Source organism: Carassius carassius, chromosome 22, assembly GCF_963082965.1.
Source record: "Carassius carassius chromosome 22, fCarCar2.1, whole genome shotgun sequence".
Lineage (NCBI taxonomy): Eukaryota > Metazoa > Chordata > Actinopteri > Cypriniformes > Cyprinidae > Carassius > Carassius carassius.
This window is the reverse complement of record NC_081776.1, coordinates 30,988,421-31,015,422: the sequence shown is the minus strand read 5'-3', so window position 1 is coordinate 31,015,422 and position 27,002 is coordinate 30,988,421. Positions and strand designations below refer to the sequence as shown.

Sequence of the window (27,002 nt, the reverse complement as noted above, 5' to 3'; positions counted from 1 at the left end):
TTTAGAAAAAAGAAAAAAGTTCAATAAAAACACAGTTTAAAAAAACATATTTTGATTGTAATGATTGTTGTTTAGGTCTAGTACAGCAGCAGTAAACATTAGATGTCCTCCCTGCACAACTCTCCGTGTGTGTCAGTCATCCAGTCACTTATTTTCGTGAAACACTCGGAATTTGTTATGTTTCAACTCCACAAAAATGGTCCGCTCAACCCGATATGAGGCAATCACAGCCGTCTAGAGTCAGGATGGACCAATCACAGCCTCTTGGTTTCAGGATGGACCAATCACAGTCGAGATGGTGCTCATCAGAGCGTTTACAGGGGTTCACGTGTAAATCGAAACTAACAGTTCGTCTTGTGATACGAGCGCATTTCTGCTCGCTGCAAACCAAAGCTTCTGTCTTTTATTAATCGGTAAGTGGTTTCTTATATTCTACACTGGAAGTTCCTTTCGTAAAGTCAAATTCAACATAATAAAGCTTCTGATTCTTATGTCTTATATGATGCTGTCATATAAAACTCACGACTTGAGTTGTGAGCTGTTGTCTCGAGAAGTCAGAAACAGTTTATGAACAGCTAACTTTTATCATAAAAGGTATTTATTAAATACATTTCTGCGAATTCAAATCGATTGTGGATCACATCGAAGTCAACTATATTTACATTTTTCTCCCTATTTAAAAATGAGAGTAGATGAAGTTTCTGTTTACAAACAATTATTATGCATTGAATGTTTCGACTAGCAGAGAGAAGAGTGGACCGTAAATGATGCGAGAAGCTCGAGGAGCACAAACGCCCGATCCTCCGCGTCGGCCTTCGGTAAAACTATGTCCAGCATCCGCTTTCCGCTGTTTTTAGTCAAAACCGCTCGTTTTGCTCGTTGATATTGCGAACTGGTGTTTCTTATCATGTTATTTGAATGTAATGTCTTAATCATGAACACACTGGTTTGTAACACAAGTTATTCCTCTGAATTGTGCAGTGGCATAATTAAAAAATCCTGGAGGAACTCCAACTTCTCCAAACAGTTTGAGAGCGCGTGCTGAGCATTAAGAAATTGCGCAAGACTGTCCCAGGCAGGAAACATGTCTAAACAGTGCCCTTAAAGGGATAGTTCACCATGAAGTTAAAATGTTATCATAAATAAAAAAATAAATTTTCTATGAATTGTTTAAAAGGATGATCATATATGGCTACATTTACAGTAGAACTAAAGAATGGTCATATTAGTGTCCATGGGAACATAATTAAAGGTTAAAACTACCATTATCAGAATCAGAATTAGCTTTATTCACCAGGTGTGCCCAAACACACAAGGAATTTGTTGTGGGTTTTTTTTAAGGTACTTTCTTTTACATACATACATGCATAAATACACATCTGACATGAGAACAGAAAAAATAGAATAAAATAAAATTAGTAAGACTTAGCAATAAATAATGTTTATGAATCTGGAACAGTGGATTGATATATGTACAGATTTGTGCATTTTACTCTATATAGGACTGTATAAATAATAGAGATATGCATATGTAATTACATTATACTTGAGAAGGCAATAATTAAAGATGTAGAATGATTTACGGAAACGAATTACAGAACACAGGTTATGATTCATATGTTACATGTTTAAGGTAGAGATGGCATGGAGGAAAAACAGTTTTTATGTCTACATGTTCTAGAGCCCAGAGATCTGTAGCGTCTGTCTGAGGGGAGAAGTGCACACAGGTTCGAGAGGGGTCTATGATGATGTCACCTGCCTGTTTCTTCACTCTGGAGTTATACAAGTCCTGAAGACTGGGCAGGTGCACACCAGTGATCCTCTCTGCAGTCCTAACAGTCAACTGCAGTCTTCTTAAATCTGATTTGCTGGCTGACCCAAATCAGATAGTTATAGAAGAGCACAGAACAGACTCAATAATAGCAGAGTAAACCTGTGTCATCTGTGCCTGTGACGGGTTGAACTTTTTCAGCTGATGAAGGAAGTACAACCTCTGCTGAGCCTTTTTCACAATTATCACTGTCATAGAGTGAATTATCACATCAGAGACAGTGTTATGTTACATATATATGTATTTTTTAGCCATTAAAGTGAGGAACCTTTCATGCACCTCATGCATTGCTGCTGCATGAATATGATGCATCACAACACTAAGGAGACTCAAGGGAAAACTGGGATTAAAGTCCAAAACCTGGCTTGAATACAGCTGTAATAAAACCAGAGAGAAATGCTGCATGGCAAATAATAGTATTTGAGACAATGGTAATATCATTGTGTATTTATTGGTCAGTAGAGGAACTTAGCTTAGTCTGACAGTTAGCCTGCTTTAGACCAGATTAGTTTCCCAGCATAAGTTTCCACAGTAACCAAGCTTGAGATAAGGCCTATGCTAAATTTTTTTGTGGAACCAAATAATTTGACAATGAGTCAGACTAACTGAAATAAGCCTGAGATGTACATCTCTACTTCCCTCTGGCTACACCTCAGTCATCTGTTACTCCGGCTCAATTATAGACTTCTTGGCCCTCCTGATCCTCCCTGTTGCCCTGGCTCATTGGCTCTCTGCCTCGGGCTCCTCCACCACCGTCGGTCGGCCCCCTGGAGTCATCAGCCCTTCCTCCACCATGGCTGCTCCACCGTGGGCCACCATCATGGCTGCAGCCTGGGACTCGGCTGACTCCTCCTGCTCCAGGTCCCTTCTGTCTTTTCCTTGACTCCTCCCTCCGTCACCTCCACCGTGGGCCACCATCACGGCTGCAGCCTGGGACTCGGGTGGCTCCTGCTGCTCCAGGTCCCTTCTGTCTTCTCCCTGACTCTTCCCTCCGTCAGCTCCTTCCCTCCGTGGCTCCTGCTGCTCCAGGTCCCTTCTGTCTTCTCCCTGACTCTTCCCTCCGTCAGCTCCACCGTGGGCCACCATCACGGCTGCAGCCTGGGACTCGGCTGGCTCCTCCTGCTCCAGGTCCCTTTTGTCTTTTCCTTGACTCCTCCCTCCGTCAGCTCCACCGTGGGCCACCATCACGGCTGCAGCCTGGGACTCGGCTGGCTCCTCCTGCTCCAGGTCCCTTCTGTCTTCTCCCTGACTCCTCCCTCCGTCAGCTCCACCGTGGGCCACCATCACGGCTGCAGCCTGGGACTCGGCTGGCTCCTCCTGCTCCAGGTCCCTTCTGTCTTTTCCTTGACTCCTCCCTCCGTCACCTCCACCGTGGGCCACCATCACGGCTGCAGCCTGGGACTCGGCTGGCTCCTCCTGCTCCAGGTCCCTTTTGTCTTTTCCTTGACTCCTCCCTCCGTCAGCTCCACCGTGGGCCACCATCACGGCTGCAGCCTGGGACTCGGGTGGCTCCTCCTGCTCCAGGTCCCTTCTGTCTTCTCCCTGACTCCTCCCTCCGTCAGCTCCACCGTGGGCCACCATCACGGCTGCAGCCTGGGACTCGGCTGGCTCCTCCTGCTCCAGGTCCCTTCTGTCTTTTCCTTGACTCCTCCCTCCGTCAGCTCCACCGTGGGCCACCATCACGGCTGCAGCCTGGGACTCGGCTGGCTCCTCCTGCTCCAGGTCCCTTCTGTCTTCTCCCTGACTCCTCCCTCCGTCAGCTCCACCGTGGGCCACCATCATGGCTGCAGCCTGGGACTCGGCTGGCTCCTCCTGCTCCAGGTCCCTTCTGTCTTCTCCCTGACTCCTCCCTCCGTCAGCTCCACCGTGGGCCACCATCACGGCTGCAGCCTGGGACTCGGCTGGCTCCTCCTGCTCCAGGTCCCTTCTGTCTTTTCCTTGACTCCTCCCTCCGTCACCTCCACCGTGGGCCACCATCACGGCTGCAGCCTGGGACTCGGCTGGCTCCTCCTGCTCCAGGTCCCTTCTGTCTTCTCCCTGACTCCTCCCTCCGTCAGCTCCACCGTGGGCCACCATCACGGCTGTAGCCTGGGACTCGGGTGGCTCCTCCTGCTCCAGGTCCCTTCTGCCTTCTCCCTGACTCCTCCCTCCATCAGCTCCACCGTGGGCCACCATCACGGCTGCAGCCTGGGACTCGGCTGACTCCTCCTGCTCCAGGTCCCTTCTGTCTTCTCCCTGACTCCTCCCTCCGTCAGCTCCACCGTGGGCCACCATCACGGCTGCAGCCTGGGACTCGGCTGGCTCCTCCTGCTCCAGGTCCCTTTTGTCTTTTCCTTGACTCCTCCCTCCGTCAGCTCCACCGTGGGCCACCATCACGGCTGCAGCCTGGGACTCGGCTGGCTCCTCCTGCTCCAGGTCCCTTCTGTCTTCTCCCTGACTCCTCCCTCCGTCAGCTCCACCGTGGGCCACCATCACGGCTGCAGCCTGGGACTCGGCTGGCTCCTCCTGCTCCAGGTCCCTTCTGTCTTTTCCTTGACTCCTCCCTCCGTCACCTCCACCGTGGGCCACCATCACGGCTGCAGCCTGGGACTCGGCTGGCTCCTCCTGCTCCAGGTCCCTTTTGTCTTTTCCTTGACTCCTCCCTCCGTCAGCTCCACCGTGGGCCACCATCACGGCTGCAGCCTGGGACTCGGGTGGCTCCTCCTGCTCCAGGTCCCTTCTGTCTTCTCCCTGACTCCTCCCTCCGTCAGCTCCACCGTGGGCCACCATCACGGCTGCAGCCTGGGACTCGGCTGGCTCCTCCTGCTCCAGGTCCCTTCTGTCTTTTCCTTGACTCCTCCCTCCGTCAGCTCCACCGTGGGCCACCATCACGGCTGCAGCCTGGGACTCGGCTGGCTCCTCCTGCTCCAGGTCCCTTCTGTCTTCTCCCTGACTCCTCCCTCCGTCAGCTCCACCGTAGGCCACCATCACGGCTGCAGCCTGGGACTCGGGTGGCTCCTCCTGCTCCAGGTCCCTTCTGTCTTCTCCCTGACTCCTCCCTCCGTCAGCTCCACCGTGGGCCACCATCACGGCTGCAGCCTGGGACTCGGCTGGCTCCTCCTGCTCCAGGTCCCTTCTGTCCTTTCCTTGACTCCTCCCTCCGTCAGCTCCACCGTGGGCCACCATCACGGCTGCAGCCTGGGACTCGGCTGACTCCTCCTGCTCCAGGTCCCTTCTGTCTTCTCCCTGACTCCTCCCTCTGTCTGGTCCGCTCTGGTTCCTACTGTTTCCTCCCTGGCTTCTTTCCTCCATCATCTCCTCCCTGGACTCTGGTTGTTGTCCTCCTTCTGGATGTCCATACTCTGCTGGAACCTTCTCCTGTATGTGTCCGCCTCCCTGCCAGGTCCCCGGGAATGTCACACCCCCATTGGACTGGTTGTTGTCTTTTCTCCCACTTGTGCCCATATTTAGTTTGGTTCCAGTTCTTATTATTAGTAAACACCTCCATTGTGTTCACCTGTCTGTCCCTTGTCATCTGCCCTGTTTTAGTTCCAGTCGATTGAGTTAGAGTTTGTTGGTTATTGCTTATGTTTTCCTGTTTATTGGACTTCTCATGTTCCTTACGGCAAATTCTAATCCTACCATCTGAATGTCACAGCAGAAATTGAGACTCATCAGACCTGGCAACATTCTTTTTCATCTTCTATCATCCAAATTTTGCTGAACTTAGAGTTAGAATTCTGCATACCTAGGTTGTAACAAGTGGTTATTTGAGTTACTGTTGTCTTTCTATCATCTCTAACCAGTCTGCCTATTCTCCTCTGACCTCTGACATCAACAAGGCATTTGTGTCCACACAACTGCCGCTCACTGGAAATGTTCTATGTTTCGGACCATTCTCTGTAAACCCTAGAGATGGTTGTGTGTGAAAATCCCAGTAGATCAGCAGTTTTTGAAATACTCAGACCAGTCCGTCTGGCACCAACAACCATTCCACGTTCAGAGCCACTTAAATCCCCTTTCTTCCCCTTTCTTTAGCTTGATTTGAACTAAAGCAAGTCATCTTCACCACATCTACATGCCTAAATTCATTGAGTTGTTGCCTTGTGATTGGCTGATTAGCAATTTGTTTTATCAAGCAATTGAACAGATGTACCTAATAAATTGGCCAGTTTGTGTGTATATATATATATATATATATATATATATATATATATATATATATATATATATTATTAAGTGTATCTATGTTGGTAGGCACATCACAAGTGTCTTTGGAAAACAGAATCTGCTAAGTGTCTGTTTCATAATCATATCGTTTGCATGTTATGGTTTACTATGATTTTGTACAGGTCAGTTGGAGATTCAGAAACCAGAATGTCCAGCACTGTCATACCCATGACCTCTTCAACGCTCGTCATCCAGCTGCAACCGCCCACACAATCAACACCTGTTACAACAAATGCTCCTGTTTATGTACAGCAGGTGGCGGGAGTTTCACCTCTTCATGGACTTCAGGCATTTCTCAAAGGCCAGCCGAAAGCCCTTGGGGTAAGAAATGTCTTGTAAACCCAAATAATTGGTTTTTATTTGTGCATGTCAGTGTGAGAGAGGACATGTACTTGAATAAATTTTGAATGAGGAATTTATGCAATTTTTATTTAAGAACGTGACCAATACAAGATCAGGTTTATCATTTACAGAGTAAAAAAGTAAACTTTACAGTGTTTCAGTCACAGAGAACAATGTTTTAGGAGTTGCAAACTATCAAAAAATGTAAAGGAATCCAATCTTACACATGCGCAAATACTTGCAGAATCATAAGTCCATAACTACAGCTGCCATAAACGTATATTGCATATATTATATTGTTTCCCCTCATGAAAGACTCTTGTCCTTCTCACACTTTCTGAATTCTTTTTGTCCCTCACAGACGGTCCAGATTATGATCGGTCTGCTGACTCTCCTGTTTGGCATTGTGTCTACAGTTTTTGCAGATCTTATCTTTGTCATTAGTGGTCTTCCTTACTGGGGATCTGTCATCGTAAGGAACAGCCATACAATTAAGTGGTTCTTTTATGATACAAGCTACACATTCCACAATGCAAGCCTAATTTTTGGTCTTTCTCTTCTCAGTACATTACTGCAGGCTCACTCTGCATTGCTGCCGAAAATAAAATTAATTCACCATCCAGTTTGTGTTTGGTATGTACACAGCAGTCATTAATTTTAAGGGTCTAAGCACCATGCTGGAAGTACCAAAATAGTGTTCTGTTGTGTTTGTACTGATCCTGTACTGGTTTATACAGATTTCTTCTTCTCTTCTTTTTTCTGCTTTAAAAGAAAAACACACAACACTAGATGGCACAATAATAATATGATATGTACTTTTGAGGAACTTCTAGAAACAATAATCCCTTGATTTCCCTTGAATCCTTAAATGTAAATGTATTTATGACAGACAGTAAAATTAACAATCATCATTCACTTTATAACATGACACTACATTGGGTTACATACAGTAACACTCTGGCGTGCAGCAGTCTTATTCAAAACTACCATGAGACATCAGATCCGCAGTCCAGCAGCAGCTCCGGTGGGAGACACAGATGTGACATAAACGAATTCAGACAAAAATTAAGTCAATTCATATCAAGTTTTCTTTATTGTCAATTCTTCCACATGTACAGTACATACTGACTGGGTCATCGTTCTGTGGTGCCTGGGGCAGTAGGGGGGAAAGGAGGGGGAAATTTCGGGAGCCTGATGAATGAAGCTGTCCTTCAGTCTGCTGAACCTGGCCTGGGGACTCCGCAGTCTCCTCCCTGATGGCAGCAAACTGAAGAAGCTGTGTGACGGGTGAGTGGGATCACCTGCGATGCATAGGGCTTTACGGGTGAGACGGGTTCCATAAATGTCCTGGAGGGAGGGGAGAGAGACACCAATGATCTTCTCAACTGGACAGCAGGTCGCATTGCATGTGCCGTGCCACACAGTGATGCAGCTCGTCAGGATGCTCTCGATGGTGCCTCTGTAGAAGGTGTACATGATGGGGGGTGGGGCTCTGGCTCTCCTCAGTTTGTGGAGGAAGTAGAGATGCTGCTGTGATTTCTTGGCCAGTGCACTGATTTTGTGGTCTGACGTATGATTCCTTTTTGTCTAGATGTGTGAGTGCTGAGTGAATGGCAGTAGTGATGGCATCATCAGTCGAGCGGTTGGACCGATATGCAAACTGGAAGGGGTCCAGGGAGTGGGGGAGGGCAGACTTGATGTGGTGCATGACTAGCCGTTCAAAGCACTTCATGAGGATGGGGGTAAGTGCAACAGGACGGTAGTCATTGAAGCAGGATGGAGATGGCTTCTTCGGAACTGGAATGATGGTGGTAGTTTTGAAGCATGTGGGAACAACAGCCTGACTCAGTGAGATGTTGAAAATGTCTGTGAAGACATCATTGAGTTCTGCTGCACAGTCTTTCAGTACCTCTTACTGAAGTAGTCTTTTCAGTGATGGTTTTTGTGACTGTTACATCATCAATACACTTGTTGATGTAGGCAGTGACAGTCTCTGAGTACTCCTGGAGGTCAGTGGTGTTATTGCATGTGGCAGCCTGCTTAAACATGTCCCAGTCAGTTGTGTCGAAGCAGTCTTGAAGAACCCCTGATGATCCTTCTGGCCACACTTGAATCTGTTTTTGAACTGGTTTGGTGACTTTAATGAGCGGTCTGTATGCAGGCATTAGCATAACAGTGATGTGCTCTGAGGCTCCGAGGTGGGGGAGGGGGAGGGCTTTGTAAGCTCCTCTCATTGTGGTGTAAAATGTTATTACCTCAAGTTGGAAAGTAAATGTGTTGGTTAATTTTTGGAAACACACTCTTTAAGTCAGCATGGTTGAAATCCCCAGCTATGATGAGAAAAGCATCGGGGTGTGCTGTCTGTTTCTCACTGATGTGCTGGTACAGTTCATTTAGTGCATCGTTCCTGTTGCTGTTGCTGTTGTTCGGGGGAATGTAAAGCGAGACGAGCAGTATGGCAGTATATTTCCTCGGCAGATAGAATGGCCGGCTCTTAATAATGTGTTTGCAAATTGCAAAAGCATCATGGCACCGAAAAAAAAAAGCCCGCTGCAGTGTGATTTACCGCGTTAACTCTGTCCGCCCGATAGCACGTCAGCTGGTTGAGCTGAATAGCGTGGTCTGGAACGCTGTTGCTGAGCCATGTTTACGTAAACACAAAAACACAACAGTCCCTTACAGTCCTCTGAGTTGAACGTAGCAATCGGATGTAGTCCAGTTTATTGTCCAAAGAGCGTACATTAGCCAGTACGATGGTGGGGATAGATGGCTTGTGTGGGTTAGCCGTTAGCCTAGCCTGGATACCTCCATGCTTACCCTTCTTCTGCTTCCTCTCACACCGCTTGTGGCGCCTTCGCTGTGGGTGAGATGCAGTAGTGCGGGTCGGTGATGGTGTAGGCCTCCCGAAAAGACAGAGATCCCGCAGCTGTTACAGTTTAACTGTAAAAATGCGGTTCTGCTGACATTGAGCAGAAACTCACGGCTGTATGCATGCTTAAAGACAAGTAAATGCGATGAAGACGTACAAAAACACTGCGACTCACAAAGCAAAAAACATGGAAACGCCATTTACATTTACATTTACATTTATTCATTTAGCAGACGCTTTTATCCAAAGCGACTTACAATTGCTATGTATGTCAGAGGTCGCACGCCTCTGGAGCAGCTAGGGGTTAAGTGTCTTGCTCAGGGACACATTGGTGTCTCACAGTGGATTCGAACCCGGGTCTCTCACACCAAAGACGTGTGTCTTATCCACTGCGCCAACACCACCCCCACCCGCCATTCTGTCAAGAGCGAGAGAAGTTGCTGCCATCTTGAGTAAGTAAAATGAAACCAACACCAACAATCAATAATCCTGTGACTGGCTCTTCCTCAGATATGCACATTGTTCTTGGGTACTTCTAAACAAGATGCTGTTTTCCAGTGGACTCAAAAGCCACTGCACTCCAGAATAAAAGCTGTGTCGAGATGAGAATGGGTCTTATTTAATGCTGCTATATGCTGATAACCAAGCATGTAATTATACGCCTTCAGGCTTGTATTATTTTTATAATGAAACAGACAAGCAAAACGAAACAGATGAGAGACATATAACTTTATTATTAACCAACTACCCCATACTATGATTAAAACAACCTGTGTTCAACCTGCTTTATTGTTCATCCCAAAGAGGCACAAAATAACTTTCACTGACTTTTCAGTAAATGTTTATTTGATAGTCTAACTCTAGCACACTCTTTTCTACTTCTATTCTTTAAAAAAATGCCTATTTTAGACTTGCACTTGCATTTGGTTTCTTTTTATTTATTATACAATTAACATAAGCGGTAAAAAGGCACTAGCTTGCTAATTTTCTTTTTTCTTTTTCTTTTATTATATAATTTGCTAAAACAAAACCCTTGCTACATGTACTGCATTAAGCTAACTGAGACTTGTTATAGCACTTGTATATCATTGCTCTTTATTTATTTATGTGAAGTAATTAATTTTTTGTAATCACACTACATATACTTTTCCATCTATATTAATGTGTTTCCACAATGCTTTAAAGATCTTGCTAATTTATTAATCTGTTATGTTTGTTTTCTCCCTGTAGGTGAATGCTTCACTTGGAATGAACATTTTCAGTACTATTACCGCCGGCATTGCCATTATTTTAACCTCTCTGGATTTGGTTATAGGGCCATTCACTCACTGCTATGATTATGACTGTTACTATTTAGAAGCAAAGTATGAGGTGTGTCATCAACTTTTATATTCACATTTATTTAGTAATTACAGTAATATCACAGCAGTACACAAGCCTTATTCTGCACTCATCTGTTCACTCTTTTTATCTGCCATTTCACAAGTAGTTTATATATCATTAACAACACAAGAAGAAGTTGAAATCATATGTTAATTGTAAAGTTAGCCCAGTTTGACCTATAAGAGCCAAATTTAATAACCGAGTGTGTCAGCGCAAACTCTCTTTCAGCGTTAAAAACTAATGTCAGGATTTACTAAACACATGCAGCAAAACATCAGCAATGATAAGAACAATTATTTAGGGGATGACCTTATTATATTTGCATTTGTAAGAGTTTCCCTTTTATAAATAGAGAGTATTTAAATAAATCACCAAGTATTTGTGCCAAAATGTAATTCCCCAAAAGCATTTCTTAAACCAGATGTTAATTTGCACTTCTCCTTTCTTTTTTTTTTTTTTGCATTGGTTTGTTCATTTGTTAATATTCTCTTTTTCATTTGACATTATGGAAATGAGATGCTGCATATGTGTTATTTAATGAACTTTCTACTCTCACCATTGCTTTTATGGGATTGTGCTCTCAAACTGATTTGCGCTGTTCAGTAAATCTGGCCCTTAGTATGTTATATTAACATATGAACCTCAAGGATGGTAGATTCTGAACTGCTGAGCATTGTGATTAGTAATTATCATTGATTTGGTATGATTAATTGTATTAATGTTTCATTTTCTCGCAGACTCTCTTCAAGGGAATCAGAGGTGTGTTGCTGTTATTCGCTGTGCTTGAGTTTATCATCTCCATCTATCTGTCAGCATTTGCCTGTAAAGCCACTGGCTGCTGTTGTTCTCCTCAGGTGGGTAATGTCCCAAATCAGGGGTTCTCAAACTGTTTTATTATCTATATATAAAGGCATAGCTTCACTTAAAAAGGTAAAATCTACAGCTGTATCTCAGCCCTGGATTAACACAGAGAGTCAGTCAATCAGACAAAAATGGAGACAAGTGCAGAGGAAATAGAACAAAAGATAAGCTCCAAGTCTGGTATGAGATTCTTAGAGATTGTATGGTAACTTATTTATTACAGTTTATTAAATCAGCTAAGGCGCAGTATTTTTCTGACTTAATCTCAAAGAACCATAGCCCCCTTCTGCATTGTCATGGACTTTTTCTTTCAGTTTCTGTCTTCCATTGATTAGTTCATTCTCACCTGTTTGTTCCTCGTTATCTCACCCTACTTATGCCGCGTTCCAGGCAACCCTTAACCCATGTTTTTCCTATTACTATTACATTTTATTTGGATTACCTTTGTTTTTGTGCGCATATGACAAGCATATTAGATCCTGTAACTCGTTGGAATGTTAAATTACTTACAAATGCTCCTAGGTGTCTGGAGTCGGAGTAGTGATCTGTATTGATTGTGTTAATTTGTGGTAATGTGGAGAGTGTAAAGCACTTTGGTCAACAAGTTGTCTTTAAACGTGTTATAGAAATAATTGTTGATTGATCTTTGTGCCTGATGGGAAGAAAGATATTTTAATATTTTAATGTAAATTATGTGAAAAAGTATGCGTTTTTCTAAACACCAAGAATAAGAGCATGTTCTAGTACTCTTCTGAAACAAAAACAAGTCTTTGTAAAAGAGCGGGTAATTTTGTGGGTAATTGTAGCTGTTAACATATGCACAGATCTGCACAGGAAATAGTAAACCATCCGAATACCTTTTGGAGTCTAATTTAAACAAACTATGATTTGGGATGAATTTATTCTAATTTCTTATTCCTGTGACAATGAAACTGTCTGTCAGTGTTTTTGCATTTATGGCATCTCACAGAAAGAAGGCATAAAACATTACATGTGTATTTTTCCCCAAAGGTGCAGTTTGCTCAAGTTTTAGCACCACAGCCAAATGATTTCCACGATCTTAACAGCTCAGAGGTAAGAAGAGCTTTAATTTGAACAAGCTGTGTTCAACACAATCTCTGCATTTCTCACAGTTTGTTTCAGAACAACCTCCTTGACAGCAACCAATCTGGCTTCAGAAGACTGGCAAAAGCGTAATCCAAATCTTCAGTACTTATCCTGCTTGATCTGTCCGCTGCTTTTGACACGGTTAACCACCAGATACTCCTATCAACCCTACTGGCAAAGGGCATCTCAGGAACCACACTTCAATGGTTTGAGTCTTACCTATCAGATAGGTCCTTCAAAGTATCTTGGAGAGGTGAGGTGTCCAAGTCACAACATCTAACTACTGGGGTGCCTCAGGGCTCAGTTCTTGGACCACTTCTCTTCTCTGTCTACATGGCATCATTAGGTTCTGTCATTCAGAAACATGGCTTTTCATACCACTGCTATGCTGATGACACTCAACTCTTCCTCTCATTCCATCCTGATGATCCGACGGTAGCTATTCGCATCTCGGCTTGTCTAACAGACATTTCTTCCTGGATGATGGACCATCACCTTCAACTCAACCTTGCCAAGACAGAACTGCTTGTGATTCCAGCAAACCCATCGTTTCATCACAATTTCACCATCAAGTTAGGCACATCAACCATAACTCCTTCAAAAACAACCAGAAACCTTGGAGGTATGATTGATGATCAGCTGACTTTCTCAGACCACATTGCTAAAACTGTCCGATCCTGCAGATTTGCTTTATTCAACATCAAGAAGATCAAGCCCTTTCTTTCTGAACATGCTGCACAACTCCTTGTTCAAGCTCTTGCTCAGTCCAGGCTGGACTATTGCAATACTCTCTTGGCAGGTCTTCCAGCCAATACTATCAAACCTTTACAATTAATCCAGAATGCGGCGGCAAGATTCATTTTTAATGAACCGAAATGATAAGCATCACACCTCTGTTTATCAATTTGCACTGGCTTCCAATAGCTGCTCACATAAAATTGCATCAAGGCATTGATGTTTGCCTACAAAACCTCCACTGGCTCTGCACCGTTTTACGTAAATTTGTTACTTCAGACTTATGTGCCTCTAGAAGCTTGCGTTCTGCAACTGAACGTCTCTTGATTGTTCATCCCAAAGAAGCACAAAGTCACTTTTACGGACTTTTAAATTAAATGTTCCCTCCTGGTGGAATGACCTCCCCAACTCAATCCTAGCAGCTGAGTCCTTAACCATCTTCAAGAATCTGCTTAAAACACATCTCTTCCATCTTTATTTGACCCTCTAACTTTAACACTCACTATTCTAATTCTATTCTTTAAAAAAATAAATCTACGTTTCTAATCTTTTTGTATTCAGTCTATTTTATTTTTATTTATTATACAATTATAAAAACACTAGCTTGCTCTATTATTTTTCTATTCTGTTCTCTTTTTATTTATTACATTATTTAAAATCCCATGCTACGTGTACTGTGTTAACCTAACTGAGACTTGTTATAGCACTTATATATCATTGCTCTTTTATTGTTTTTGATTGCATCCAGTGTCCTCATTTGTAAGTCGCTTTAGATAAAAGCGTCTGCTAAATGAATAAATGTATATAATTTGAGTTTGAGTAAAATTGCATAAAAAGCATTCTTTGAATTTATGGTTGATTTGTCCATTTATTAGAAACGTGTAAAGCACTCAGTAATGGGTGCAATAATAGTTACATATATGATCAGCTTACAGATTGTTTTTTTTAATTGATAATATTCGCTTTTTGTTTTCTTGCAGATCCCTGTGGCCAGCTCCGCTTCCGTTCATCATTATCTTGCAGATGTTCCTCCACCATACAATGAATTCAAATAAACATAAATAAGTGGACAGTGTTCCCATATGAAACAAATATATGGGAATGCATTGTAAACTATAATGCGATATATTAAATAATACTTTCCATATATGGTAAACCAGTGCTTATATTTTTCAATATATTGCAAATGCTGATATGATGCATATAAAATAATACATGGAATTGTTTTATTGAAACACCTGATTGTGTGTATACACACAAAATGTACCATGTGTCATCACATGTATATCTATATGTTATGAAGAAATATTGAATACATTCATTACGATAAAGAAGTAAATATACTGCTACATGTTTGCAATATATGAAAAGCATTAATTCTGTATGTATTATTTAATATATTGTAATATACTAAATACTAACACAATATATTATTTAGTATTTTTTCAGTATACATAAGGCAGTTTATTGATGGTTAGTATACCACATATTTTCTTTGTTCAAGGGTTGTGGTCCTGCACTAGTGTGTGATGCTTTTGTGTAACACACTTGTTTTTCCACTGTCCACTATCTCTCAATATAAAATAACAATATAAACCGAGTGGTGTATCCGGAGTTTAGTCACGTGTACATTTGCTACGTGCTCAAAAGCACAGGACAGTCTGTTCTGAAGGCCTTAACTGAGCTGCAGACTTTAGAAGACTTCTACATCAATATAGAAATAGAACAAAAAGATGCAGATTTCCATCTAGTTCCACAAAACGTTTATATTTTGAGCTTTATGATTTTGTATGTCTGAATATTAGTTCCACAATGTTGTTTTAGAGCTATTTGTGATTCTGTATTGAGTTTTAGTTCCACATGTCTGTATCTCAAGTTATTTTGTAATCCTTCTGAGTTTTGATAAGGGAGACAATACAGCCAATCTCCTGAGGTATTTGTAACCCTGCATTTAACTGAGCAAAGCCAAAATCGGTAATTATATGTTTTGATCTTCTAAAATGTGGAAGTGAAACTGGACTGCAAGGCTCATCTGGTATTTTTATATGCACCAGAGGCATATGACCAATGTCTTTCTATCTATTTGAGACATGACTTCATTTCTGGATCACAAGACTCTTTGCTTGAAGGGACTACTTAAGGAGGTGCAAACCCCTCCTTTAGCTCTCTCTCCACTCTCTACCTAACTGAACTTGGGTCCCTCATCTTTACTTTTATCTTTTGTTTCAGGCTCACTTGAATACTTTGAACATCTTACAGGTTTATTCAATTTAGATACTTTGGTAGATACTTTGATTTTACTTAAATACTTTGATTTTATTTAGATATTTTGAATTCTAATACCTTGACTTGTATTATTTTTGACTTTTGATATACAAGTTCTTATATGCTTTGTATTATTATTTTTGAAATACATTTTAACAGTTTGATTACTTTTGAATATTATAATCATTTGTATTAACCTTAATTGGGCAACATCCATCATATATGGATTGCTTTTAAAACCATATTAATTTTGGGAATTGTATTTTCTATATTTGAAGCTGGTTTCAATACTTAATAATCTGTTTGCGAGTGATGACTTTTTATGAGTTGTATTCTCATTTTCTATATTCTTTGAATAAATTTGCATACTAAAATACCACCCACCGTCTGACTTGGATTGAAAGTAGTTTTTTGCATCACCGAGAGTATAGAAAATCATTCAAAATAATAGTCTCTTGACATAAAAACATAGAAAACATGTGACACTTATAACACTTACAAAATATACAGTTAAATGTTTTGTACTGACTTCACATCAAGGAGAAACAACATCCAGAATTGTATTCAATTTATACTCAAATGCTTATTTACACTACATAGTAATAAAGCATTATGATTGTTATAACCACCTGCCTCTCTTTTCCTTCTGGGAAATGTTATCTGCAATGAAATGTCTTTTCTTAAGTTTGGTAATAAGTAGATTTATGGCTGCCTCAGCACTTTTGTAAAATTCTTTGAAAAATAGCATCTGTTAAATGCCTTTTTTTAATTGAATCACTCTATCTTCCAGCTGACAGCATTATCATTGTAGACTACAGAATGTTAATACAATAATTTTAAGGGGTCATGACCTGCCTTTTTTATATTTTGTACTGTTCTCTGAGGTCCACTTATAATGATAAAGATTTTTACATTAAAAAACAATTTCAAAATGACTAAATGTAATTATTCGGAGTTATAGGCTGTTTTCTGTCCTGTTTTCAACCCCCTCACCAGAACGCTCTTTTTGAATAGGTGAGGTGGATTGTTGACTCAAAAGTAAATGCCCACTGCTATGATTGGCTAAACGTTCTGTATGTTTGACAGTCTACGTCCTTCATATATGAACGCTGCTGTGATTTATGTTAAAAAAATGAGTAAATACTTACATTTACATTTACATTTAATCATTTAGCAGACGTTTTTATCCAAAGCGACTTACAAATGAGAACAATAGAAGCAGTCAGGTCAACAAGAGAACAACAACAGTGTACAAGTGCAGTTAACTCAGTTAGTCTAGTATAGAACGCATAGGTAGGTTTTTTTTTTTTTTTTTTTTTTAATAAAAAGACAAGAAAAGGAAAAGTGCTAGTGTTAGTTGGTTAAGTGCAGGCTTAGTAAATATTAAACAATCTATAATAACAGACAAAGCAATAGTGAGAACATAATAAAAGTACAACATCGTCTGTTCCTGTGGGTCAAGTGGTAGAGCATTGTGTTATCAGTGCAAGATTGTGGGTTCGATTCCCAGGGAACACATGTTAGGTATAAACTGGTAAACACATGTTTGGTAAAAACTGTTAGCCTGAATGCACTGTAAATCGCTTTGTATAAAAGCGTTTGCTAAATGCATAAATGTAAATGTATTACCGTATTTTCCGCACTATAAGGGGCACTTGAAAGCCTTTAATTTTCTCAAAAAACGATTGTGCGCCTTATAATCCGGAGCGCCTTATATATGGATCAAGGCGCTCTGTCAAAATGTTGACATTCCCTTTAGCACAGCTCCATCTAGTGGATGCATAACGCAAACCCAGTCAAACCTTTGACTGCAGTATCTTCTATTCTATGCACCTTATAATCCGGTGCGCCCTATATATGAAAACAGTTCTAAAATAGGCCATTCATTGAAGGTGCACCTTATAGTGCGGAAAATACGGTAGTTTCAGTCTTTCTGAACATCCAGCGCCAAATTGTGGCACAGCATCTTGTTGTCTTCTGAGCAAAATTTCTTTGATCGTTTGACATATAAGAGGTTATTGTACTATAAAAACATCCTGTAATGTTTCAGAACTCAAATCTATCTTGTTAGTCTAAAAACAGCTTATGACAAAACTTATCTTTTATTCACTATCAGCTCTTGAGCAGGAACCGCAACAACACATTCTACTCAGTCTCAGTCTGCATTCTCTGCCGGTAAGTGTCATGCTACTGACCCCTAGTGGCTAGTTTCTGTACTCACATCTAAAACCACACTATCACTACAGATCTTAGAATCAATCAATCAATCAAACTTTATTTCTATAGCCCTTTACAGCAGCCACAAAGTGTCCAAAGGGCTTCACATCAGATACAAATAACACATCATTCGAACACAATATTCGAATAAAATTATAAACAATAAGCTATATATAATTACTTAAAAACATCAATGGACAAAGGAAAAATAAAAAATGTTACAATGTTACACCGCTACTGCGTATTAAATGCCAATTTAAACAAATACGTTTTAAGTTTGGTTTTAAAGAGTACAACGTCTGTTTCAGTACGCATGTCAGGGGGGAGCTTGTTCCAAAGCTTAGGGCCAGCAACAGCAAAGGCCCTATCACCCCACTGTTTATGCTTAAACTTAAGGACCTGTAAAGTGCATTGATCAGAAGACCACAACCGCCGATTTTGTCCACCCAGAGTTAAAAGCTCAGACGGGTACTCAGGGGCTAGCCCATTTAGAGCTTTAAAAACAAACAATAAAATCTTAAAATCAATCCTAAAACGCACTGGAAGCCAGTGGAGAGTAGCTAAAACCGGAGTAATGTGTGCTCTTCTAGGAGTACTGGTTAAAAAGCGAGCAGCAGCATTTTGTACAAGTTGCAGACGGGAAAGAGATGTTTGACTCAGACCGACATAAAGAGCATTGCAATAATCAAACCTTGAACTAATAAAGGCATGTAAAGCTCTTTCCAAATCGTGCCTTGTAAGAAAAGGCTTAACCTTACTCAGCAGACGAAGTTGGAAGAAGCTCATTTTTACTACATTGCTAATCTGTGTATCAAATTTCATGCTGCAATCGAAAGTCACGCCCAAATTCCTGACAGTTTGTTTGGCACATGGAGTCAAAGCTCCCAAACTTAAATTTGAATTTACTGACATGCATCTTGTATTGAAAACAATGCATTCAGTTTTATCTTCGTTTAAAGTAAGGAAATTGTGAGAAAGCCACAGCTTAATTTGATTAAGGCAATTTTGCAAGCGGTTTAATGCTACACTGTCATTTGATTTTAAAGGCAGGTAAATCTGCAGATCATCTGCATAACAATGAAATGACAGATTATGCTTGTTTATTATAGCCCCTAGTGGCAACATATATAAAGAAAACAGGGTGGGGTCCAGAATTGAACCTTGGGGCACACCACAATAGAGGGGGGCAGACGATGATGAGCAATCTCCCATTGTGACAGCGAAACTCCTATTTGTTAAATATGACCTGAACCATTTAAGTGCGGAGCCTTGAATGCCTACACAATGCTCAAGACGTGCAAGAAGAATTGAATGGTCCACTGTATCAAATGCTGCTGTTAAATCCAGGAGCACTAATACAGTAGGGTCCCCTGAATCTACAGATAGTGCTATATCGCTTTGAACCCTTAACAGTGCCGATTCGGTGCTATGACGTGATCTAAAACCAGATTGAAACTTCTCAAACACAGAATTTTGTTGTAGAAAAGCTTGTAACTGATTAAAAACAAGCTTTTCTAACACCTTCGAAATGAAAGACAGATGTGACACTGGTCTAAAATTCGACAACATTAGGATCAAGTTTTGGTTTTTTAAGCAGGGGTCTAACCACGGCATGTTTAAATGCATCCGGGACTGAGCCAGAACTGAGAAAAATTTTAAAAACGTGAGTAAACTCGGCCCAAGAGTGCTAAAAACTTCCTTGAGCAACCAGGCAGGAACAATATCTAAACTACAACTGGTAGGTTTCATGTGGTGTACAACCTGAGAGAACAACAACAAAGAGATAGGTGTAAATTCTCCAAAGACAGCTGAGTACAAAGGATCATCAGGTACAAACTCACTAAGATTTTACTAAAGCTTTAACTTTGCTAAAATCATAACACTAATATAACATTACATACTTTTTGTTGTTGTTTTTCTAATGGATTTACTTCTAGAGCTAGAGTTTCTAATAAACTTGTAATTGGATCTTGTAATTATTAACTTAACTGTTTACTATTACCTATTTTTGCCAATGGAAGAAACTGAAAAGGAAATGCTTCAATCAATTCAATTCAATTTTCAATTCAAGTTTATTTGTATAGCGCTCTTCACGAAACAAATAACTTTTAAATTAAGTTTCTACAATATTTAGTAGTAGCTTATCAGTGGTGACTGTCAGTTTGTGCATATGACAGGATTTTTCAGAAACATTTATACAAGACGTAGTCAACCAAATGATGAACACTATTAAGAGCAATCATTTTATGATGCAATCACACTTGTAGCAATATTTGTTAGTTCTGTTTGTTGATTTGATTCAGGGTTAGCATCATCTGGGGTCCTCTGAGGGTCAGCATCATCTCTTCTCAAATAGAGACATCAAAAGCTGAGACCGGAACGGATGTGGGTGGAACGGAAGTGATAAGGAGGGGCAGAAAATAGGGGAAGCTGGAGAGGTGCGCACGCGACGGTTGAACGGAGAGTGCCAGAGAGGCAAAGAGTAAAGAAATAAAGCCATTTCTCGCGGTTCCTTTGTTTTTTTCGGGAACACCATTTGACGAGTATCGAGGTGAGCTGATGAGGGGCTGGACCGACCTCGTGCTGCTGCGAGTCCTATCACGAGAGAACGTGATTGCTGTGGAACCAAGCTGTGTGTTTGTGTGATACGAGAGGGTGCTGCTAATTGCATTTGCTGAGATGGTGTTTGCCTCCGTCTGAAGATAACTGAGGTACTGTAAAACGAAGCTGAATTCTGAATGAGTGACTGGTGATGCTATTGTTTTGAGAAAATTCTTCACATGCTGTTTTTGACACGTTACTGCTGCTGGGTGGACGCGGACGGCATTGCAGACTCCATGATGCTCTTTTGGCAGTACTGAATTTCCTGTTTGAGTGTTAAACCAGTACTCTGGGACTTAGCATTATGTTTTACTTTTCTCTAAAATATTTTTTTTTAATTGATACTTGAATAGACTTTATGAACTGAGAACAGAGCTTGCTTTTGAACAAAACTACATCTGGTTTTTTTTTTGTGCATTGATGCAAGATTTTCCTGTTTACCAGAAGCATTCACATGGACAGCGATTTTGATTTTGATTTTAGATTTTTCTCAGAAATGTACTTTCTTGTTTTTCTTTCTTAAAAGGAAAGTACTTGATATTAACAGATTTCCATTGATTGACTGATTACCCTGCCATATAAGGATGCTCCAACATCAGCCCAGTTCTGTGGTGAGGTAAAAAGATTAATATTGAGTTTATACACGGGTATGTTGATTGTCATTTAAAAAATACTGTGAAGTGAGATGTAAAAATTTACTAAGAACTGTTGGTTTAACTGAACATCATCAGAACTTTTTGGGAGATCAGAGTTTTTAAATTTCTGATTGTTGTGGGGGATTACAGCAGTAAACAAAGAGACTTTGAACACAAGTTTGATATAAGTAAAAACTGTTTTTGTTTTTCATACACTTTCATCGGTCAATTCACAAAGGAAGAGGTTGTTGTTTTTTATTTTCTGTTATTTTTGTTTATTTTGTGTTTACCAAACACTGTAAAAATAACCCAGACTTCTGTTATCTTGGAGTAGGGGCATTCCTCCTGTCTTGTGGGATGATAGAGGGGAATAGGGGTTAATCAACGCATTATACTCTGGGTAGCTATCGTGTACATGATTAAATTCCAGAGCCTCAATCCTCATCAGTCGCTGCTACTAGAGAGAGAAGCATACTTATCAAGGCAGATAAAAACATACTTAAATAAATAAGTAAAGGATTCAAATGTACTATGGTTTGGAGACCTAGCTCTTGCAAATTCCCTAGTCCAATATTGTATCAGAAGTTAAACTCACCCCTACATTGTAGTGAAATTTTCCGCTACATTAATTTGGCGTCACGAACAGGATCATACTTGCCCTGATCTTTGCTTTTTGTAGTATTCTGTCCCAGGTCTGTGAGCAAGAAGAAAAATGGCGGAACTTGAAGAGCTGAAGAAGGAGTTTGCTGGTATGCAGAGGAGGTTAGTGGAACAAGCCGTCACTTTAATTTAATCCTGTCACTAGAGGCACTCTAGCCAGTGAGATGCCTGGTAGCATAAAAAGGATAAGAGAACAAGTATGAGGTAGGAAGGATGTGTTAACCACATGGCGAAACTTTCTCAATAATGCTTTCTTGTATTTTTGGCCCTGATTTGAGGAACCTGAGGTTCTTAAACTCAAGTAGGGTTCAACATGCAGGCATTTGGAGGCAGCTCAATTGTAACTAGGACCTTGATCAAAAAGGGGATTAATTGTCTTCAGTTTGCCAATAACATCTTTGTCATCTATTGTACATTTTACAAGCTACAGTTCGTATGGTTCCAGGCAGATGTGTCCTCATCAACAATGCACTTAAGTACTGTTTCATCTTGTTCCTACTATCCCTAAGACGGAGTTCATAGTAGCGAAAGACGCCACTATGATTGTCTGGACTATTCAATGTCTCCCTTGCAACTGAATAACTATGCATATTGTAGTATTACTGACTGTATGGTGATTTGTGGTGTAATACACATGGCTCATTGAAAAGTGAAGGTCTCTGGTCCCTGTATTTCTATATGTAGCATTAAAAGTGTTGTTAAAAGCTGGTGTTACACTATATCCCAAGGGATCACAATCTCACTGATTTCACAGGTACCACTAAGGCTGGAGAAGGAGGTTTGGAAGAGTGGATTCTTTCCATGAAATCAGCATTTCGAGTCATGAAAGTGCCAGATGAGGATCTAAAGCCAATGGGCCTTTAGCTGAGAAGCTAAAGATACTGTTAAGTTCATGCTGGAAGAAGGGGATTACAGTAAGGAGTCCATCGTCAAGCTGCTACAGGAAACCTATGGAGGTAAGGTACCAGGTTAAAAGACTTTTATAATCAAAGACAAGCACCCGGTGAAACCATACGTGCCTATGCTTATGACTTACGAGAGAAATTGTACAAGGCAAGTAGAGTATCAGATGAAGGGAGTGTTCCGAAAGAGCAGTTAGTCCTGGGACTAAGGAATGATGTCATAAGAAGAGACATGAAACGCAGGGTCAAGGAAGAGCAAAGCTTGGCGTTTGCACAGCTGATGCAGGATGCCATCACATGGTCTGAGGAAGAGGAAGCACAGTCTGAAGGTAGCTTTAAGACCCCTGTACGTGCGAGAGCTGCAGTTCACACTACAGTTGCGACTGGTGACAGTTCATCCTCCCTAACGTTAGAAAAGTTGCACGAAGCAATAGAGAAGATAGCTGCGCGTTAGGAAGAATTATACAGGATTGTCCATAGTAAAGGGAGAGTTAACTCTCAACCTGCTGGTACGAGAAGGCAGCCACTAAAAAACAGTGAAGGGAAATATATCTGTTAAACGTGGTGAACCAGGTCACACCAGTCGACTATCCAAAGGATTGGATAGAATCGTGGGAAAGAATGTCCTTAGTGAATTGAAGAACCTTGTACTTTCTGGAAAGGAGATGAGCCAGGAAAGTAAAGTCAGTCGAGGCACAGATGCTACCGTAAGGAGAGTGATAGCGAGAATGAATAAAGGTGAGGGACTCTAAGGCCCAGAGGGAAGGATAGGGTTTGTTAAGGTGTTTGGGAAGCATGTTGTGACAATCCCGCCCTTAAGTGAGAAGATTGTGGAAGGCCACTTCAGTATACCTCAGCAAGTGAAGCGCCAAGTACTGGTGGAGTGCACAGATTCTGTTACCCTTCCAAAAGGATTGTTAGTAGCAAATGTGCTTGCAAGCCCAGATAAATGAATAATCCTAGTGCGAGTGCTAAATCTCTGTCAGGAGACTATTAGGCTGATGCCGAGATCCAGGATTGAAGTTGTATCCAAGCCTCATAAAGTAGTCCCAAAGCAAATAGTGGAATTTGAAGAGAATGATGGTGAGTTACGAGTTAAGCGGCATATGCAGTGCAGTGTTAAGATGGAGAATCAGCCCAAGCAACTGTCAATCCCAGTGCCAGTAAATCAGGATGACTGTCTGAGCTGCAAAGTGAGCAGTTAAATGCCCTGCTGGCACGTTACAGTGATGTTTTTTCCAAGAGCGACACAAATTTTGGATATCCGATGTATACAGTGACAGTGACGCATAGCATTCCTACAGGAGACGCACAGCCCATAAAGCAGCGCCACCGACGAGTCCCACCTCACGTTTTCCAAGAGTTTAAGACACATTTGCCGGATCTTGTCAATCAAGGTATACTGAAGGAGAGTCGCATTCCATGGGCCTCACCTGCAGTCATTGTGATAAAGAAAGACGGAGGTGTTCATTTCTGCTGTGACTACAGGAGACTCAACCAAGTCAAATTCAAGGATGCCTACCCACTTCCCCTTGTGGAGGAATCCTTGGATGCTTTGGGGAATGCGCAGTTGTTTTCGACTCTGGATCTCACAGCAGGTTACTTCTAAGTGGCAGTAAATGAATCAGATCGTGAGAAGACTGCTGTCACAAAACCATTCTGGTTGTATGAGTGGACATGGATGCCGTTTGGTTTATGTAATGCTCCGGCCACCTTTCAGCGATTGATGGCAGCAGCATTAGGTGATCTGGCCTTTGACATTCTGTTGATCTATCTCGACAATATTATTGTGTTCTCGTGGATTTCAAGACTCATTGTGAGAAGTTGGAGCTTGTTTTCTCCAGGTTGCGTCAACATGGACTGAAGTTGAAGCCAAGTAAATGCTTCCTCATGTTTAGACATGTTTACCAGATTTACCGTGGCAGTCCCGACTAAAAATCAGATAGCACTTACTACAGCACTACTCTTGTACGTAACTGGTTTGTCTGCTATGGATATCCCGCCCGGTTGCACTCGGATCAAGGAAGGTGTTTTGAGGCAAGTGTAATCAAGGAACTTTGTAAGATATATGGAATCAGCAAGAGTCGCACCAGTCCTTATCATCCACAAGGAAATGCACAATGCGAACGGTTCAATCACACAATGCATGACAAGCAGCGGACATTACCTGCGGAAAAGGAAAATGATTGGAAGACTTATCTCCCTGAACTAGTGATGGCTTACAATAGCCATGTTCATTCTTCGATGGGTTACTTCCCATTTTACTTGATGTTTGGGCAAGACGCAAGGTTGCCCATGGATGTTTTAGGAGGAAAGGATCTGACTGATGATGAAGCAGATGATTTGGATGAGTGGGTAAAGAATCACCATGAACAACTGAGGACTGCAGTGGAGATTCCAAAAGCAACCGCTCAAGACGCTTCCAAGAGAAGGTAGAGAGTCTATGATCGCAAGGCTGCAGGAGCACTCATTAGACCTGGTGACAGAGTATTGTTGCTCATACATAAGTTTTAGGGGTCCAAAATCCAAGGTAAGTGGGAGTCCGTACCGTATTTGGTATTGAGACAGAATCACGCAGATTTACCAGTATTTACTATACGTCCTGAGCCAGGGGGTCCCACTAAAGTAGTTCACAGGGATCAGCTCAGACACTGTACCTTCCCCTCTCCCACAAGACCGGTTACACGAGCTGAAAGAGATAAAAAGTTGTCAGAAACAGATGTTGAGACACATGACATGGTTTACACTCCTTATCCTACATACTTTCAGAATACAGATTTTCCTGAGGAGGTTGGGGTTGAAGTGTTATTTGAGAAGTGTTATTCTCTGTGTCTATACAGAGAATTTAGCAAGGGTTGAGATGAGAAATTCAGGGGAAGAGTTTGGAGGAAAATACACATTTAGCAGCGATACCTCTTCCCCATAAAGAACCCCATTAAGATAAACATATCGACCAAATCGGTCTTTGTCGTTCTTTACAACATTAAAAGGGATGTTCTTATTAATAAGTATAGCAACCCCTCTACTACTAGTTGTGAATGACGAAAAAAAGATTTGGCCAATCCAGTAATAAAGCTATATCTACCGTTTTCTTAATAAAATATAACCCTCCTTAATTTTAGTGTACCATGCAAACCCCTAACATTCCAAGTGCATATTCTTAATTTACTACCCAGCATTAATGTATAGCGCAAATTTGAATGTATAGAGCAAATACAGAGATATGGAACTGCTCCTCCCTTTATATAAAGTAACAAATTAAGTACTCAAATGAAAAAGAGCCTGCCTGAGCTTCAACAGTGAACATTATAACAAGTATTATAAAAAAAAAAACAAGAAACAAAAAAAATAAAAAAACGAAGAAAACAGTGAACAATACATATACAAGGGGTATTTTCCCCATAACAAGGGGAACAATGCGCACCAACAAAGCGCTGTTCAGCGCAAGAGGCTCTTGCTAAGCAACCTCAAAGAGACTATGGCTACTTGATAAACACACTGAACAACTCAAGAAACCATGCACTTTAACGCAACCTGTCTCACTCATTGACAAATTAGAGAGTACGAAATCAAGCAAAACTAAAATGACTTTTCCAGCATACCATAAGGCAAGCGGGAAACATAACGATCCATAAAATTATATAAGCCTACCTAAAGGCATTAGGTACAGTCCACCTCTATTCAAGAGAAAATGTTTACTTTGTCGAGTCAATAAAGGCCAGAGCTTCATCAGGGGACTCACAAACTTTAGTAGCTTTATCGATGGTAGTTCGGAGTTTGGATGGGTAAAGCATGACATACTGAGCTCCCATCTGCTGTAGCTTTTGCCGCACCACATAGAACTCCTTTTGTTTGCGTTGAACATCAGCGGAAAAATCCTGATAGAACAAAATTTTACAGCTGTTGTACATCAGAACTCCCTTTTGTGCCGCCCGTCTGCTGGCATCCACAACCCGCTGCTTATCCTGAAAGTTGTGGAAGCGAACAATAAGCGGACGAGGCCTACCCCTGGCGTCGGCTTTCGGCATAAAGATGCGATGAGCTCTCTCCAGTTTAAGCATCCCCGACTTTGTCTCAATGCCGAGGAACTCTGGGATCCAAGTCTGAAGGTATGCGGTCGGATTAGTTCCTTCAGGATTTTCAGGAAGGCCAATGATGCGTAATTTTTTCCTCCGGCCTTGATTTTCTATATCATCCAGGTGTTCGGCGAGTGACGAAACTTGGCGCGTGAGAGACTGGAGCCGCACGTTCGCTGTATCAACTGAAGACTCAGAACAGCAATTCTGTTTTCGGCTTCATTAAGTCTGATCGTCGTTTGCTCAAGTTGTTGCGAATGGGCTTGAACAGTCTGTGCAAGCGATCCCAGCTTATCGTCAATCACCTTT

The 27,002-nt window shown here is 41.5% G+C and overlaps 1 protein-coding gene across 1 annotated transcript; it reads left to right on the top strand.

Annotated features, from left to right (window-relative positions):
• The first annotated feature begins 265 nt into the window (after positions 1-265).
• LOC132099225 (membrane-spanning 4-domains subfamily A member 4A-like) lies at positions 266-16,227 on the top strand. The gene is made up of 10 exons (XM_059505663.1): positions 266-413; positions 6,163-6,361; positions 6,744-6,854; positions 6,947-7,015; positions 10,482-10,622; positions 11,372-11,488; positions 12,507-12,569; positions 14,318-14,581; positions 14,709-14,940; positions 16,029-16,227. Exons 2-8 carry the CDS (start codon positions 6,188-6,190, stop codon positions 14,390-14,392), a joined length of 750 nt encoding a protein of 249 aa, XP_059361646.1. The 5' UTR covers positions 266-413; positions 6,163-6,187; the 3' UTR covers positions 14,393-14,581; positions 14,709-14,940; positions 16,029-16,227.
• The last annotated feature ends 10,775 nt before the right edge of the window (positions 16,228-27,002 follow it).